This window comes from Liolophura sinensis, chromosome 6, assembly GCF_032854445.1.
Source record: "Liolophura sinensis isolate JHLJ2023 chromosome 6, CUHK_Ljap_v2, whole genome shotgun sequence".
Lineage (NCBI taxonomy): Eukaryota > Metazoa > Mollusca > Polyplacophora > Chitonida > Chitonidae > Liolophura > Liolophura sinensis.
Genome location: NC_088300.1, coordinates 36,585,065 through 36,598,882, shown reverse-complemented (window position 1 = coordinate 36,598,882; position 13,818 = coordinate 36,585,065). Strand labels below are relative to the sequence as shown.

General features: G+C 38.5%; 2 protein-coding genes across 2 annotated transcripts; one reads left to right on the top strand and one right to left on the bottom strand.

Annotated features, from left to right (window-relative positions):
• Positions 1 to 82: 82 nt before the first annotated feature.
• LOC135468643 (synaptojanin-2-binding protein-like) lies at positions 83 to 5,162 on the bottom strand. The gene is made up of 4 exons (XM_064747011.1): positions 5,111 to 5,162; positions 3,575 to 3,711; positions 2,723 to 2,836; positions 83 to 1,605 (listed from the first exon to the last, which is right to left on the bottom strand). Exons 1-4 carry the CDS (start codon positions 5,160 to 5,162, stop codon positions 1,453 to 1,455), a joined length of 456 nt encoding a protein of 151 aa, XP_064603081.1. The 3' UTR covers positions 83 to 1,452.
• A 359-nt stretch (positions 5,163 to 5,521) lies between these two features.
• On the top strand, positions 5,522 to 12,635 carry LOC135468991 (protein C3orf33-like). The gene is made up of 5 exons (XM_064747504.1): positions 5,522 to 5,789; positions 7,077 to 7,136; positions 9,849 to 9,999; positions 11,586 to 11,734; positions 12,008 to 12,635. The coding sequence occupies exons 1-5, from the start codon at positions 5,634 to 5,636 to the stop codon at positions 12,269 to 12,271; spliced, it is 780 nt and encodes a 259-aa protein (XP_064603574.1). The 5' UTR covers positions 5,522 to 5,633; the 3' UTR covers positions 12,272 to 12,635.
• The last annotated feature ends 1,183 nt before the right edge of the window (positions 12,636 to 13,818 follow it).

Sequence of the window (13,818 nt, the reverse complement as noted above, 5' to 3'; positions counted from 1 at the left end):
TTGTAAAATCTTAACCACAAATTACATGTAACAACCAAAAGGAAAAAAGAAAAAAAAGAAAAGAAAATAAATAAGAGTATGACACAAATGTTGTGATATTTTCTACAAGTATATCACCAGACTACAACACTGATTTTGCATATTAGCATCATATGATCAGTTCAATACCTTCCAATTTTCATACTGTCTTAATGTAGCATTTATTAGGCTTTCATACAATTAATTTTTAATCACATTTTTAATTCTGACTTTAAGTGAAAAATGTCCTTGTGGAATCAGCCATCATGTCTTGGTAAGCCATTCACAGGAGATTTCCACGCAGTTTTTCTCCTTTTTTCATGTAACACGACCCCTAACAGAAGATTTCATATGACCATACAATAGCGATTCACCTGGAAAGGTGTGTGGTTCTGGCTCAACGCGAAAATGTACTGGAACAAAATGAAATTTTGATCTTGTGTTTGCAGCATAGCTAATATTGCTGGACCATGTGGACCTTGAGATATGGCATTACAACATCACAGTGACATCCTCTAAATGAAATCAACAGCTCTTGGGAGGCTGGATGGATTTTAGGTTTCAAACATTGGTAAAATGTGCCACTTAATATTGAGTGGAATTTTGGCACATTTCATGGTATTCTAGAAGACAGAAGAGCACACCAACAGTGAGGTAAAGCTGTTTTTGCACTGGGATATCATTCTGCTGTCATAAAGACGCCATTCAAAAACTGCCTATTCCAGATCTTACTGTACCTGCCTGCAGAAGATGTAATCAAATAGTTGCTTATTACATTCAATCCCTTATAACTGAATATTGAAATACAACAACAGCATGGTGCCATGGTGTATACACCTTCTGTTCCAAGATATGACTTGTCTAACATTATGTTGAATGGTAGGCCTTTCAGGGCTGAAACTCCCTTCTTGCAAAACAAAATACCTAAGAAGATTTAACAATTACCAGTAAGCAACAACTGCTAGAACAGCATGAAGATTAAACCTACCACAGTTCTAATCTGAATCAGAGTTATGTCCCTTCTTCTACAAGGTACCATTCTGCAGATGTATTTAATGTCTTCAACTATATCAATGGCAGCCAGTTAAACCGAATGCTCAAAATAATTCAAAAGTGAAACAAATACTAAACCTTACTGATTATAACAAACTTACTGCAAATATATTATGAAATTAAAAATGTATTATTTGTAACTACTGCGGAACTTTTTTTTACTTCATACACGTATTACAACATCCAACAGCTACCTCATTAAAAGTATTGTTACATCTAATAACATGTTAAGTTTCGTCTATAATCTGACAAGTGTTCAAGAACCTGGAGACAACTTGGGGATTCATTTTGTAATATTACTCTCATTTACCTACATAGCCTGTGAGACCTCTCTAATTACAAGGTTTTGAACATCTGATTACGACTGATACTTTGTCCTTGTTATCTTGGAAATACAGATCCCTTTCTGTAGAACCTATACACCAAGAATAAAGCTAATGATACCGATAGACCAACCAAACCAGCTTTCCAGTATACAGATTTATCATCATCCCCACCACTCTTGGACATTCCTGGGTTTCGTGCAAGTCGCTCCTGCAAAACATTAATTCAACAATTTAAGAACTGCATTTGTTGTGCATTTGTGAACAAAGCAACAACAATGGTGTACATGTATTGCTGAGCTGAGTGCTCATTTGTATACCGTCTTGGCCATACAAAAACAAACCAGTGACCTTTGACTGCTCAAGATTATTTCTCTTGTACCATGTACATTTTCTTGTGTTCAAAGTTATTTATTTATTTATTTATTGATTGGTGTTTTACGTCTTACTCAAGAACATTTCACTTATACGACTTCGGCAAGCATTATGGTGGGAGGAAACCGGGCAGAGCCCGGGGGAAACCCACGAGCATCCGCAGGTTGCTGACAGACCTTCTCACTTACGGCCGGAGAGGAAGCCAGCATGAGCTGGACTTGAACTCACAACGACCGTGTATTCAAAGTTTTCACTTGGTACCTTCAGTGTCGGTCAGATTTATGGGTGGAGGAAACTTACACGGGCTGAACCACTGACTTTTAGAATGTTTTTGAGAAACTTTTGTGTCTTATTTATCTTTATTCCATACTCAGGAATTTTGGGTTTTTTTTTTTTTTTGATGCAGTCAATTTTCCCAATGGTGGGAACCATGGTGGCAAGTTATATCATCAAACTTTCCTGCATGTGTCAGTTTTGCACCATATGTTGGCTGCAGGAAAATGGTCTTCACTGAACGGAAGGCTGGACATAAGAGCAGCTGGTCCTATCTTGTCAACAAGACTCCATGAACAATGAAAGCACCAGGGACAAAACTCAATCCATGACAGAGGTTTGAAATTACTCACATTACCAATGTGTGATGTCCTGCTCCCCTCCCCTCCCCCCAGTCAGTGGACACAGATTTGAATACATGGCCTTCTAAGAGAAAGGCTAGAGCATATGAGTTTCCATCCAGCACAGAAACACATGTTCCGAGAGGTACACAATGTGTTGAACCCAGAAAACAAGTCCTAGTGTTCCTGGCCTTTTACTTAAGAACACTGTATAAAGTGAATAATATTACTTGTATATACATGACATAATTGCAACACTTAAAAAATCAGGCAATAATAACATAGCTACATGTAGATGTTTTAGCACATAACATAACTAACTGATGATTAAGTACTCACTCTGAGAATTCTTTCTGCCCCATGCTGCACTTTCATTTGCACACGATTGCCCGAGTTTACAAACAGTTGCACAGCTTCATTATGTGTCACATGTTCAATGTTCTTTTTGTTTATCTGAAACAGAAATTTCCCTCTTATACATGGACACCTGCACCAGTACAGAAAAACAAGCACAAATTTGCAACAGCTGCCACATTCTGAAAAAAGTTAATATTGTCATGCAAACAAGGCCAATCATTAAGTGAATGGCCATTGCTGAAAGACAGTATGTTAACAATTTTAGTGGACAGAGCAATTTGCCTATTTCCTTGTCACTTCTGAAAACTACTACCATTATAATTATGATAAAATGTTCTCTGCTCCAGATAAACATCCATATAATATGCCAAAGGCCATATAACAAATATTAACTTGTAAACATTTTGGTACATGTTTAATCAAAAAAATTATTTCCTCCTCAACCAAGACCAAGGATCAGACATATTTATTTATTTATTTGATTGATGTTGAAGGCTGGTTTCATTATTTTTCACCTAAACAACTGCAGTCAGGAAAACCATCTGGAAAAAACTGCCACAGCTACATGTAAAGAGCTGGACTCAGGCCTTCAGCCTCTACATGCCACTGGTTAGCAATCAACTGACTTGACTGGCGAGGTGTAGACAACTTGTCACCACCTCAACCCCACATCCCTCTTTCTGGGAACACTCATTACCTTTTTTTTTAACATTATGACATGTCCCTTGAACTCACAAGCAAAGGTATTGTTCTTAATTGTGGCATTTGTATTAATGGTGACCCTAGAATGATTTAATAATATAATATTATACAATATAATAATATTGCATTTACCTCAAGGATACGGTCTCCTTCCTTCAGACGTCCATCCTTAAATGCAGCTCCATCTTCTCGAACTTTGGTGACAAAGATTCCAGTCTCCCCTGGTACGTGTGGGGCATCTATACCCCCTTTGATATTAAAGCCCAAACCTGTATATGAAGTAGCAAATTTGATGTCATGCATTTGTATCTTAGCATTATCAAAGTAAAGTAATAACAAATTGTGTACATGCATACCGTAATGTTCTATTAAAGAGCTGGACTTCAATATGTGATCTCACTGGTTAAGTGCCTGTGGTCATTCCCAGCTGTTGGTGGACCTCTTGTACTTGCATGTACATACACAATATCACAGGTCAACATCCAAAGTTGCCCTGGCTGTTAAATATGGTGTCGTGAAAACAAATTACATGTATTACCATTTCAAGTACCCTAATTCTTAAACCTTTTCAACCACCATCGTGATCAATATTTTGAAACATTCAGAGAGAACTATGTGTTGTACAGAAATTGTTTTTTATGAAACTTGCATGTTTAGTGACAGAAACAAATCATTTTAGCATCATTTTGATAATGAATGTATGCACAATTTCCACTGAAAAAAATTGCTTTAAATGTTGAAAAGCATGAAAATTTACAGTAGATTACATGTGTACACCAGTAATTTTGCCTGGTCTACAAGCCTGAAAGTCACTCCTGTATCAACACATCTCCCCCCACGGAGTCCTAGTGATTAACAATGGACTGTCTTCTGAAATTTTACAATGGTTCCTTAACAGCTGAATGGGACCAATCCATGACTATGTCAGCCCCTGCGAAGTTTACAAGTATAAACTTGCATGTAAAAAAAAAACATGTTGGGAACCCAACCTGTGATTTTTGAAATAATCAGAGATCACATCACTTTGGATGATTTATTTGACACTGTTGTCAGAAATTTCCAAAAATGTGGGTAAGGTGACCTTGAGGAATGCACAAGAATTGTTTTCTGTCATAGTCTGCATCATTAAGTTTAAAATGCTGCATGCTCTTGCTCTTTCCACTGTCTTACAAAATGTCATATAATTAGAAAGGAATTATTTAGTGTATAGTCTTGATACATGTATGATCTGTATATTGTATGTGTTCTGGGAATTTTTTTGGATGGCTTGGCTGTTGTGCTGCGTAAAATAGGGACGAAGATACAGTCAAATACAGATATGCACATTTTCGGATCAATGCACATACCCTTATTGTCCACGACGTGAAACACTGCAAAAGATACCAATACCTCCACCAAGTTTGGATAACTCGAGTGCTATAAACAGATATATTTTGAAACAATCGTACAATCAACAACCTAAAAACGCCCATATCGGTCAAAAGGTCACGTAAGTCAAATTGTCATTGTGTTCTTGACACGTTGTTGTTGTTATATAAATTATGTGCCATTCGAGATTTTCATATATTAAGCGTGAGAACATTTTAAATCATTTGCAAATATATTGAAACAAGTACAATAGCCGACTAGGATATGGAGGAATTGAATACGAAAGGTAGCTTTCTTTACCTGCTCCCCCTCTCTCAAGGGTTATATCGACAACTGGCAGACCCACGTCCATTTTCCACACCCGGCTAGACACTGGATGGCGTCGGGGTCGACAGGAGCCAAGGGAGGCCACCGGGGCATAAATAAGTCCAATGCTGCAAAATCCTGTCTAAGCGGCGATCTGTCGGTCTCAATTCTGGTCGAGACAAAACGGTAATGAGTGTCGACTCAGAACCGTTAAAATCTACTACTGTTTTCCATATTCAGTGGTATATAATTTGTCAAAATTAATATAGATTTTACCGAGCTGTCACACATCACAGCACATGCCCTTTTCTTGTTTCAACCGTTTCTACTGAAGTAGTGATGTAAAGATATGTTTACCTCCCCTGCTACGAAGTCTTGAATATTTGAGGAAAGAAATGGCTTTGCTCCAAGAAATGATAATCTGGTCATATTTTGAAACAACTACTCCACGCATATTTTCCACAATTTGTATTTTTCGCACGATGACTTGAAACAGCTGCCCGTGAGTGACTTCTAGATGTCAGGCGACAAAATCTTAGGGGAAAGCGAAAGTGAAAGAAAGGCCGCCATAACTGCCGCTGACGGAGTGGGCACTAGCTTGTTGACCAAGAAAGATAGGTCTTTACTTGACAGTGTGTTCATCTTAATTGACGAAAACATAAGAACGATACGTGTAAGCCATACTTATTTCTACCTGCATGGGCTTTGTTGTTCCTCTTGTGATTCATTTTCATTCTTGTGACAACTCACGGATAGATGTTGTCCATCTAAATAGACTCCCGTGTGATATTTTAAAATTCTTACATTCATTGTAACACTGACAATGAATGTCAGAATTTTAAAATAGCACACTGAGTCCATGTAGATGGACTAAGTCCATGTAGTTGTAAACATGTAACACTGATTGAATGGCAGCCATCTTGATAATGAAAGCGGCATGAAGTACTGGTGCCTAGCGTAATTGTGATTGTTCTGAAATCAAGATTAAATTAGTGATGGCACTGAAAACATTGTGAAAGTAAACTGTGGTCACATATTATATTGATCTCATTAGAGCTGTATATGAAATAAATAATAAGAATTAAAAAAGCGGTAAAAAGACAAACAAATTCAGCAGGTGAGTTTGTGTGCCACAAGCATGGACCATATGTCTCATGGAGTTGGCATTTGTAATTTGCAGCTATTTCTCTGAGATGTTATATATTATGGAGTCAGGTTCATGATGAATGTCACAAGTTTTAAATATGTGCATGAATTGTCACAGACCACATTGGCTTGTTACATCTTCCGTATGTGGCCGGAGGTTCATATGTAGCTTAACCACCTGTATACTGGTTGTAAATAGGTAACTCTGATTCCAGTAATTCAACTGGGAGAGTTACAGTGCAGAATAATTTCTAATGTGCTGTAGAGATTACTGTGATGTTAGGTTTGGCAAAATACTCCATCTAAAAACCTGATGCAGTTGCCATGGCAGCTTGTCACGGCGTTTGAGATAAAAATTACCCATCAAATACGTTTCCACAGCCTGGAGTTTGCAGACAATTGGGATTCCTTGGTGATGCTTAAAGTGAACGGCTATACTGACAGCCTCGACATATTTGACAAGGGCAGGTAACTGTATCGGGTTTTCAAATGGAATGCACTCTGATGTTGGTTTGGGGCCGATCAAAACTGTTACCAAACTTACAGTCAGAGCAATCTCAAACTAAATGTGTTTTTGCCAAAGGATATTTTGCATGCGATTAAATTCTTTCAAAGCCATGCTGTCATCAGTAACCATTACTGGTAGCCGTACATCGCACATCCCATACTGCTGAGAAATATCCCTCCTAAGAAACATTGCATCTATGAGTCTTGTGGCTGCACCATCTGAACAAGAAACAATACATGTTTGCAAGTACATAATGCACGTGTATATAATTAACTGTATGTATTTAATTTTTTTTCATGTTTCCAGTATAGCCTGTATGCAGTTGGAGCAATAGGGGCATTAATACTGGCCAGAAGTCTTCATGTGGTGGGTAAAAAGTAGGATATGCACCTATACACTATGGCTGCAAACATCTGAATGGTTTAAAAATGCTACAGCCAGACAACTTACTACATATACCCTGTCACATGTTGCAAAGTATTCCAGCAGGAAAATTTACATGTCCTTCTTAAATCCGTTCTAATATTTCATATACACCAATTCCCTAAACATGCTAAACCATACTGTGTGTAAAAATGTCAGAGCCTGCATCACTTAACAAAACAAATTCACTGAAAGCTCATTTGGAAAAATTTTTCAAAGCTTATAAAAAGCTGAGTGGTTCACACTGGTTTCCTGTAAACACAAGTCAACACATAAGAGTGAATGACTGCAATCGTAGAAGTGAAGTTTTAGGTATGGCATTAAGTAACAAGGAAATAAATAAATACATTTAAAAAATACCTTCAAAACCACTGAATCAAATGCATTGAAATTTCATGCGTGGATTCGCAGGTGGAAATCTTCCATACATGGTCTTATCAGATTGGAAACGGTTTATATGACCATTGACTCACATGTGCAGGTCATAAATTGATGACTCTTAAAGACTAATGTTTATGCCCACTGAAAGACTATCATTCAGAGTATCTTAAACTGGTATTAAATATTTTTTTTAGATTTTTTCAACCCAGTAAAAGTTTAGTGAATCTTGGTCTTCATACGGCTTCAGCGCATCTCCATTATGGAGAGTAATGTGATGTCACGTTTACTCTAGCTCTCTAACGTCGAAGTTATTTTCCATATTATTGATAAATAGCTTTCTCGGAGATTGGACATACTGGAAGGATATTTCTTTCCACTGCTTGAACTGTTCATACAGTGAGCCCGCTATATGATTTACAGTTCAAGTAGCCTGCAGATGCATGACGAAGTATTCCTGGTTCAGGTCGTAGCCCCCGAAGGTGTTGTGCCAGTGATTTTAACCCCTATTAAATATTTACAAAATTAAAATAGGATTGTTGCACAACTAGATTCATGCTAAATTCTGAAACAAATGAAAATTAAATCAAAGCAACACTGAGACTGATCTAGGCATTCGACTATGGCTGAATTTTTTTGCTTCGGTTTTGTGGTGGTGGCTTTTGAGATGAGAGCAGTGCTGACCTAGTTATCATAGACATCAGGGATAGCACCTCAGCTTGAACACGGCGTTTCAATAATTTTAATGTATTTTACCAAAAAACAAAGAAATCATCCCTTGTATGCAAGAAAGAGCAAAATTTAAATCCTTGAATTCTCATAAACTGAGAGAAAAAAAATTATAACATGAGATTTAATTAATTTTAAGCATTGTCCGGTGAGATGCCGTCTTCTCATTCCAATCAACCATGGGCATCCCTAATGGATTTTTCACTGACTCTGATATTTGTTATTTGTAAACTGCTGTCTAAACGGTAAAATGAAAGACAAAAAATGTATTAGTATAATTTGCACAGCATGTCTAAGTAGGCCTAGGGTCTATTGGGGAGATGAGTGCAGTTTGGGCTGAAATGCTTCTATCTGACATAATCTGTGACACACAAGATGTAAATCAACTGAGTTTACATCTGTGGTGGTACGTAAATGATACAGATCTGTCCCACAACACTTTGTGAAATGGCCCCTTAGCTATGCGTAACTAAATCGTTGTAAACGATCTAAGAAGGATGTCTTATGAAGTAGATCTGTGTTATCTTATGTCACTTCATTGGAGTGAATGGGTAAGGCTATGTCAGAGGTTAGGCCGTGAAATCTGATAGCAGCATGTTTGACTGTATGATGTTACTCAGTGAAATCTCATTGAAAATAATTTATGATATTGTTTAGAAATCCTGTTTCGATTGAAATATATTTTAGCCAGATGTTGTCTTGTCCTTTAAATGAAAAGGGCCTTCGTGGCTCAGTTGGTTAGTGCGCTAGCGCAGGGTAATGACCCAGGGAGTCTCTCACCAATGCGGTCGCTGTGAGGTCAAGTCCAGCTCATGCTGGCCCCCTCTCGGGCCGTACGTGGAAAGGTCTGACAGCAACCTGCGGGTGGTCATGGGTTTCCCCCGGGCTCTGCCCAGTTTCCATCCACCATAATGCTGGCAGCCGTGGTATAAGTGAAATACTCTTGAGTACGGCGTAAAACACCAATCAAATAAATAAATAAATTTAAATTAAAAGACAAGAAGTTATATAACCTTAGTTAGTTGTGGGTGAAAACAGATCTAATCAGCTACAGTCAGTTTGTACTCAGGTACTTGGTAACTTTACGCACAACTTTCAATCTGGAATGTTGTTGGGCCATGGAAATACATCATCTTACAGAAACCATAAACTAATACCCCATGCTCATTGGGCTAATAGGCAAAATACATGTCATGTTTGCATTGCATCAGGGGAAGCAGCTACCCTCTCGGGTTATGAAAACAACTTGTGCCTCATTGGTTAAAATTGATAGCATGGCTTTCGATTTTCTGAATGTATAAAAACTATATGGTTTTTCTTTAATATCTCAGTTGTGCAATATCACAAAAATAAAAATGTCAGCTTTTAAAACTTGATCTGGATTGTTTTGTTAATTCATGTATACATTTGATCCAGTGTTGTCTTTCTTATTTCTGTTTTCGAAAGTGTTTGCAGAGCAACATTGTATGCAATCGTTGTGGTTGGGGGGGGTGGGGGTGGGGCTGTATTTGTGAAGATTAAAGGTTAGCATTGTTAAATTTTTTAAAGCACAAAAAATTCACCAAGCTCTCTGACATACCTGTGGAGTTTATCACCAAGAACATCTCATTTCGTGGCCATGTGAAGGCAGTGGATAGAGGTCACCTACTCCATGTGGATCATCTGCCCATTTACACATTAAGATGGCTGCCATCGGGAGGTAGGTATCAACGTCTTCTCCAGATTGTAATAGGGAAATGGCTTGTTCCATGGAGACCATCTGGCCGTTTACACCTGAAGATGGCTGCCATCAGGAGGTAGGTATCAACGTCTTCTGCAGTTTGTTGTGGGGAAATGGCTTGTTCCATGTAGACCAACTGCCCGTTTACACCTATAAATGGCTGTTACCAGGAAGTAGTTATCAATGACTTCTCCTGTTTGTAATGAGGAATTGGCCTGTTCCATGTGAACCATCTGGCCATTTACATCTGAAAATGGCTGTCACCAGGAGGTAGCTATCAATGTCTTCTCCTGTTTGTAATGAGAAAATGGCTTGTTCCATGTGAACCATCTGGCAATTTACACCTGAAGATGGCTGTCATCAGGAGGTAGGTATCAACGTCTTATTCCAGTTTGTAATGAGAAAATGGCTTGTTCCGTATGGAGCATTTGGCCATTTACACCTGAAAATGGCATCAGGAGGTACACGTAGGTATCAATGTCTTCAGTTTGTAATGAGAAAATGGCTTGTTCCATATGGAGCATTTGGCCATTTACACCTGAAAATGGCATCAGGAGGTACATGTAGGTATCAATGTCTTCAGTTTGTAATGAGAAAATGGCTTGTTCCATATGGAGCATTTGGCCATTTACACCTGAAAATGGCATCAGGAGGTACACGTAGGTATCAATGTCTTCAGTTTGTAATGAGAAAATGGCTTGTTCCATATGGAGCATTTGGCCATTTACACCTGAAAATGGCATCAGGAGGTACACGTAGGTATCAATGTCTTCAGTTTGTAATGAGAAAATGGCTTGTTCCATATGGAGCATTTGGCCATTTACACCTGAAAATGGCATCAGGAGGTACACATAGGTATCAATGTCTTCAGTTTGTAATGAGAAAATGGCTTGTTCCATATGGAGCTTTTGGCCATTTACACCTGAAAATGGCATTAGGAGGTACACGTAGGTATCAGTGTCTTCAGTTTGTAATGAGAAAATGGTTTGTTCCATATGGAGCATTTGGCCATTTACACCTGAAAATGGCATAAGGAGGTGAGTATTGATGTCTTCTCCAGTTTGTAATGAGAAAATGGCTTGTTTGCACCTGAACATGACTGTCACCAGGAGGTACATGTAGGTATCAATGTCTCCAGTTTGTAATGAGGAAATGCCTTTTTCCATGATGATCATTTGCCCATGTACACACGAAGATGGCTGTCATCAGGAGGTAGGCATCAGCATCTTCTTCAGTTTGTAGTGATCAAATGACTTGTACCATGTGGTTGATCACCTGAACATTTGCACCTCAAGATGGCTCTGTCTGGTAATATAGCATCTGTCATGTCTACATGTACTCATGACAGAGTTTGTAACAAAGGTTGTGAAAGTCATGACATGACAGTAATAATGTTTGTAAGCAATGTTCACTTCCAAACTGAACACACAAACAAAGCTTCCTTGCCAAGGTACATGAATTATTATTGATCCCACAGGGAAGCATATAACATAGTGGAATTATTTTTTGAGAATTTTCCGTGTCACAGAGCAGCTTGAAGTGACCCAGGTTTTGCTTTGTTGCAGAGGGGCTGTTGCCTGTAAGGCTGGCTGGGGTTCGCATCAGCCCAGTGGGATCTAAATGGCTGGCTGATAAGGTCATGGGGAATGTTGTCAAGGTCACTCCTCTCCAACTTGTTAATGATGCCATGGACAGTGTTGTCTTTTTAGAAAAGGTAAAATTGATTGATGATACATGTATCTCCATTGTTTTGCTATTGGCCTTCAGCGGTACTGTTGTTGTATGTCACATTCCATATGATCTTCTGACAGATATGCTCAGCCTTACACATGCCCCAGTAAATATTTTACTTTTACACAATTGTTTCTGATATCAAGGTCTGTTTTTTTTTTAAACTCATACTGGTATTATAATTAATACTTTCCATGTACATTGCATCATCGACAATTTTGTTTGACATATTTCCTTCTTTACTTCACATCCCCAGGGCTTTTTACGCAGATCGACATGTGTTAACAAAGCCTTGATAGAGCAGGGGTTGTGTAAGGTGGATTACCCTGACACTTTACCCTCCTCAGATGCTTACCGCAGACTGCTGGACAGCCTCATCGCATGCGAGACTCGAGCAGACAGAAAGGGGAAAGGCCTGTGGGGAAACAGGACGACTGACATCACCAGCCAACAACGGCGCTGGAGTTTAAAGAATTCATGGAACTGGCTGTGTGGCAAATTTGTAAAGCGAAAAAGTTAATCCATCAAATCAGCTTAACTGTAGGTTACTTCAGTTTTAATAGTGATGTTAAATCTCATTCACAAGTCAGCATTTGTCACAGTTTGCTGTGAGAAATCAGGTCTTGTTTCACAAAGGATTTCCCAGACTACACAACCCTGCCAAGGGCCTTAATACACAAAGGAGAGCTTGAATTGCTGGCGCATTCTTGAACAGTTCACATGGTTTCAAGGTGTTTAATAAAGCGTACTCTGATGGCATTATTCTGTGTTTACCGATACAATTTATACCTTTTGTGAAGCCCTGAAAAAAGTGCATAAACTGCATTGAAAGTTGCTGTGTCGTGTAAACATTGAGGAATGAGGGTAGTGTATTTCCAAGTTAACAACCGATTTTGCATGTATAAAGTCCTCTAGATTGAATATAAATTCAAAGATTTGAGTGACAGTTCTGTATCTTGTGTTGCTTGTGTTTGTTTAACTGCAGTGTAAATACATTATGTTTGTCAGGTGAGGTAACAGGCAGATTCCAAAGAGCCATTTCTGACTTACAACGTAAGTCAAATTTAAGTCAGACTTTGTCACAACGGTTATTTTTGGTGCCTGGAGTTGAAATTTTGGCACATTTGTCTTAACATCACCTTTATGATGTGATGAAAATTTTATTTTATAGGGCCCAAAAATGTGCTGTAAGATGATGTTTCATGTTTGACTCCAGTCATTCCTGGTGTTGTGTAATTGGCCCATGGTGAAGGACAATGGTTTTGTGTACATAGGGTGTCATTTTGTGGTTTATTTAAATTTTATTTAGTGCCATACACCAGAACCCCACCAACATGATCTCTGTCTTTAAAACGCGGTATTTTTCAATGCATTCATACGTGCACACAAGTTTGACACGTGTACACAAATAACACAAGTTTTCACACAAATTTGTGTCATTAGAAGCATATTTATGGTATGCTTTTTAACCTCATAACCGAGCCCAGTGTCAGTGAGTGGTCAGTGTGTTCACTCAGGTGTCCTTACCTGAAACTCTGGTGTACTCAGCTAACACTCCAGTGTCTGCATATTCAACGCATTTTTCATATTTAAAAAGTTCTATTAATTCATTTCATTATATCACTGGGATTTAAAACCATACCCATAAATTTTTCATTAACCTGAGGTCATGTTTATGATCTTTGCTATACATCCCAGAATACTCAAACCAGTAAGAGCACATTTGATTTGTTTAACAGATTCTTGTTTTACGCAATACTCAGCAATATTTCATTATATGATACTAGGCAAGTTCAAGTTAGGCATAAAACCAATAGGATGAGGTCCCAAAGAAATCGTGAGCAGCCTGAGCTGTGACATTGCCTGTCCAAAACCAGGAGTCTCTTCCATGAAGCCTGTTCTGACCTAAGTCAAGATTTTAAACACAATTTAAGAGTTTGTTCTTTTAGATCCTGGGGCCCACAAAGTGCAAGTAACGACACTTATGTAGCATGACGAGGTTATACCTACAGTACTGTTTGCTATGGAAGTTACGTGCGCTCAACTGTGCACATCTGTGAAACAGGC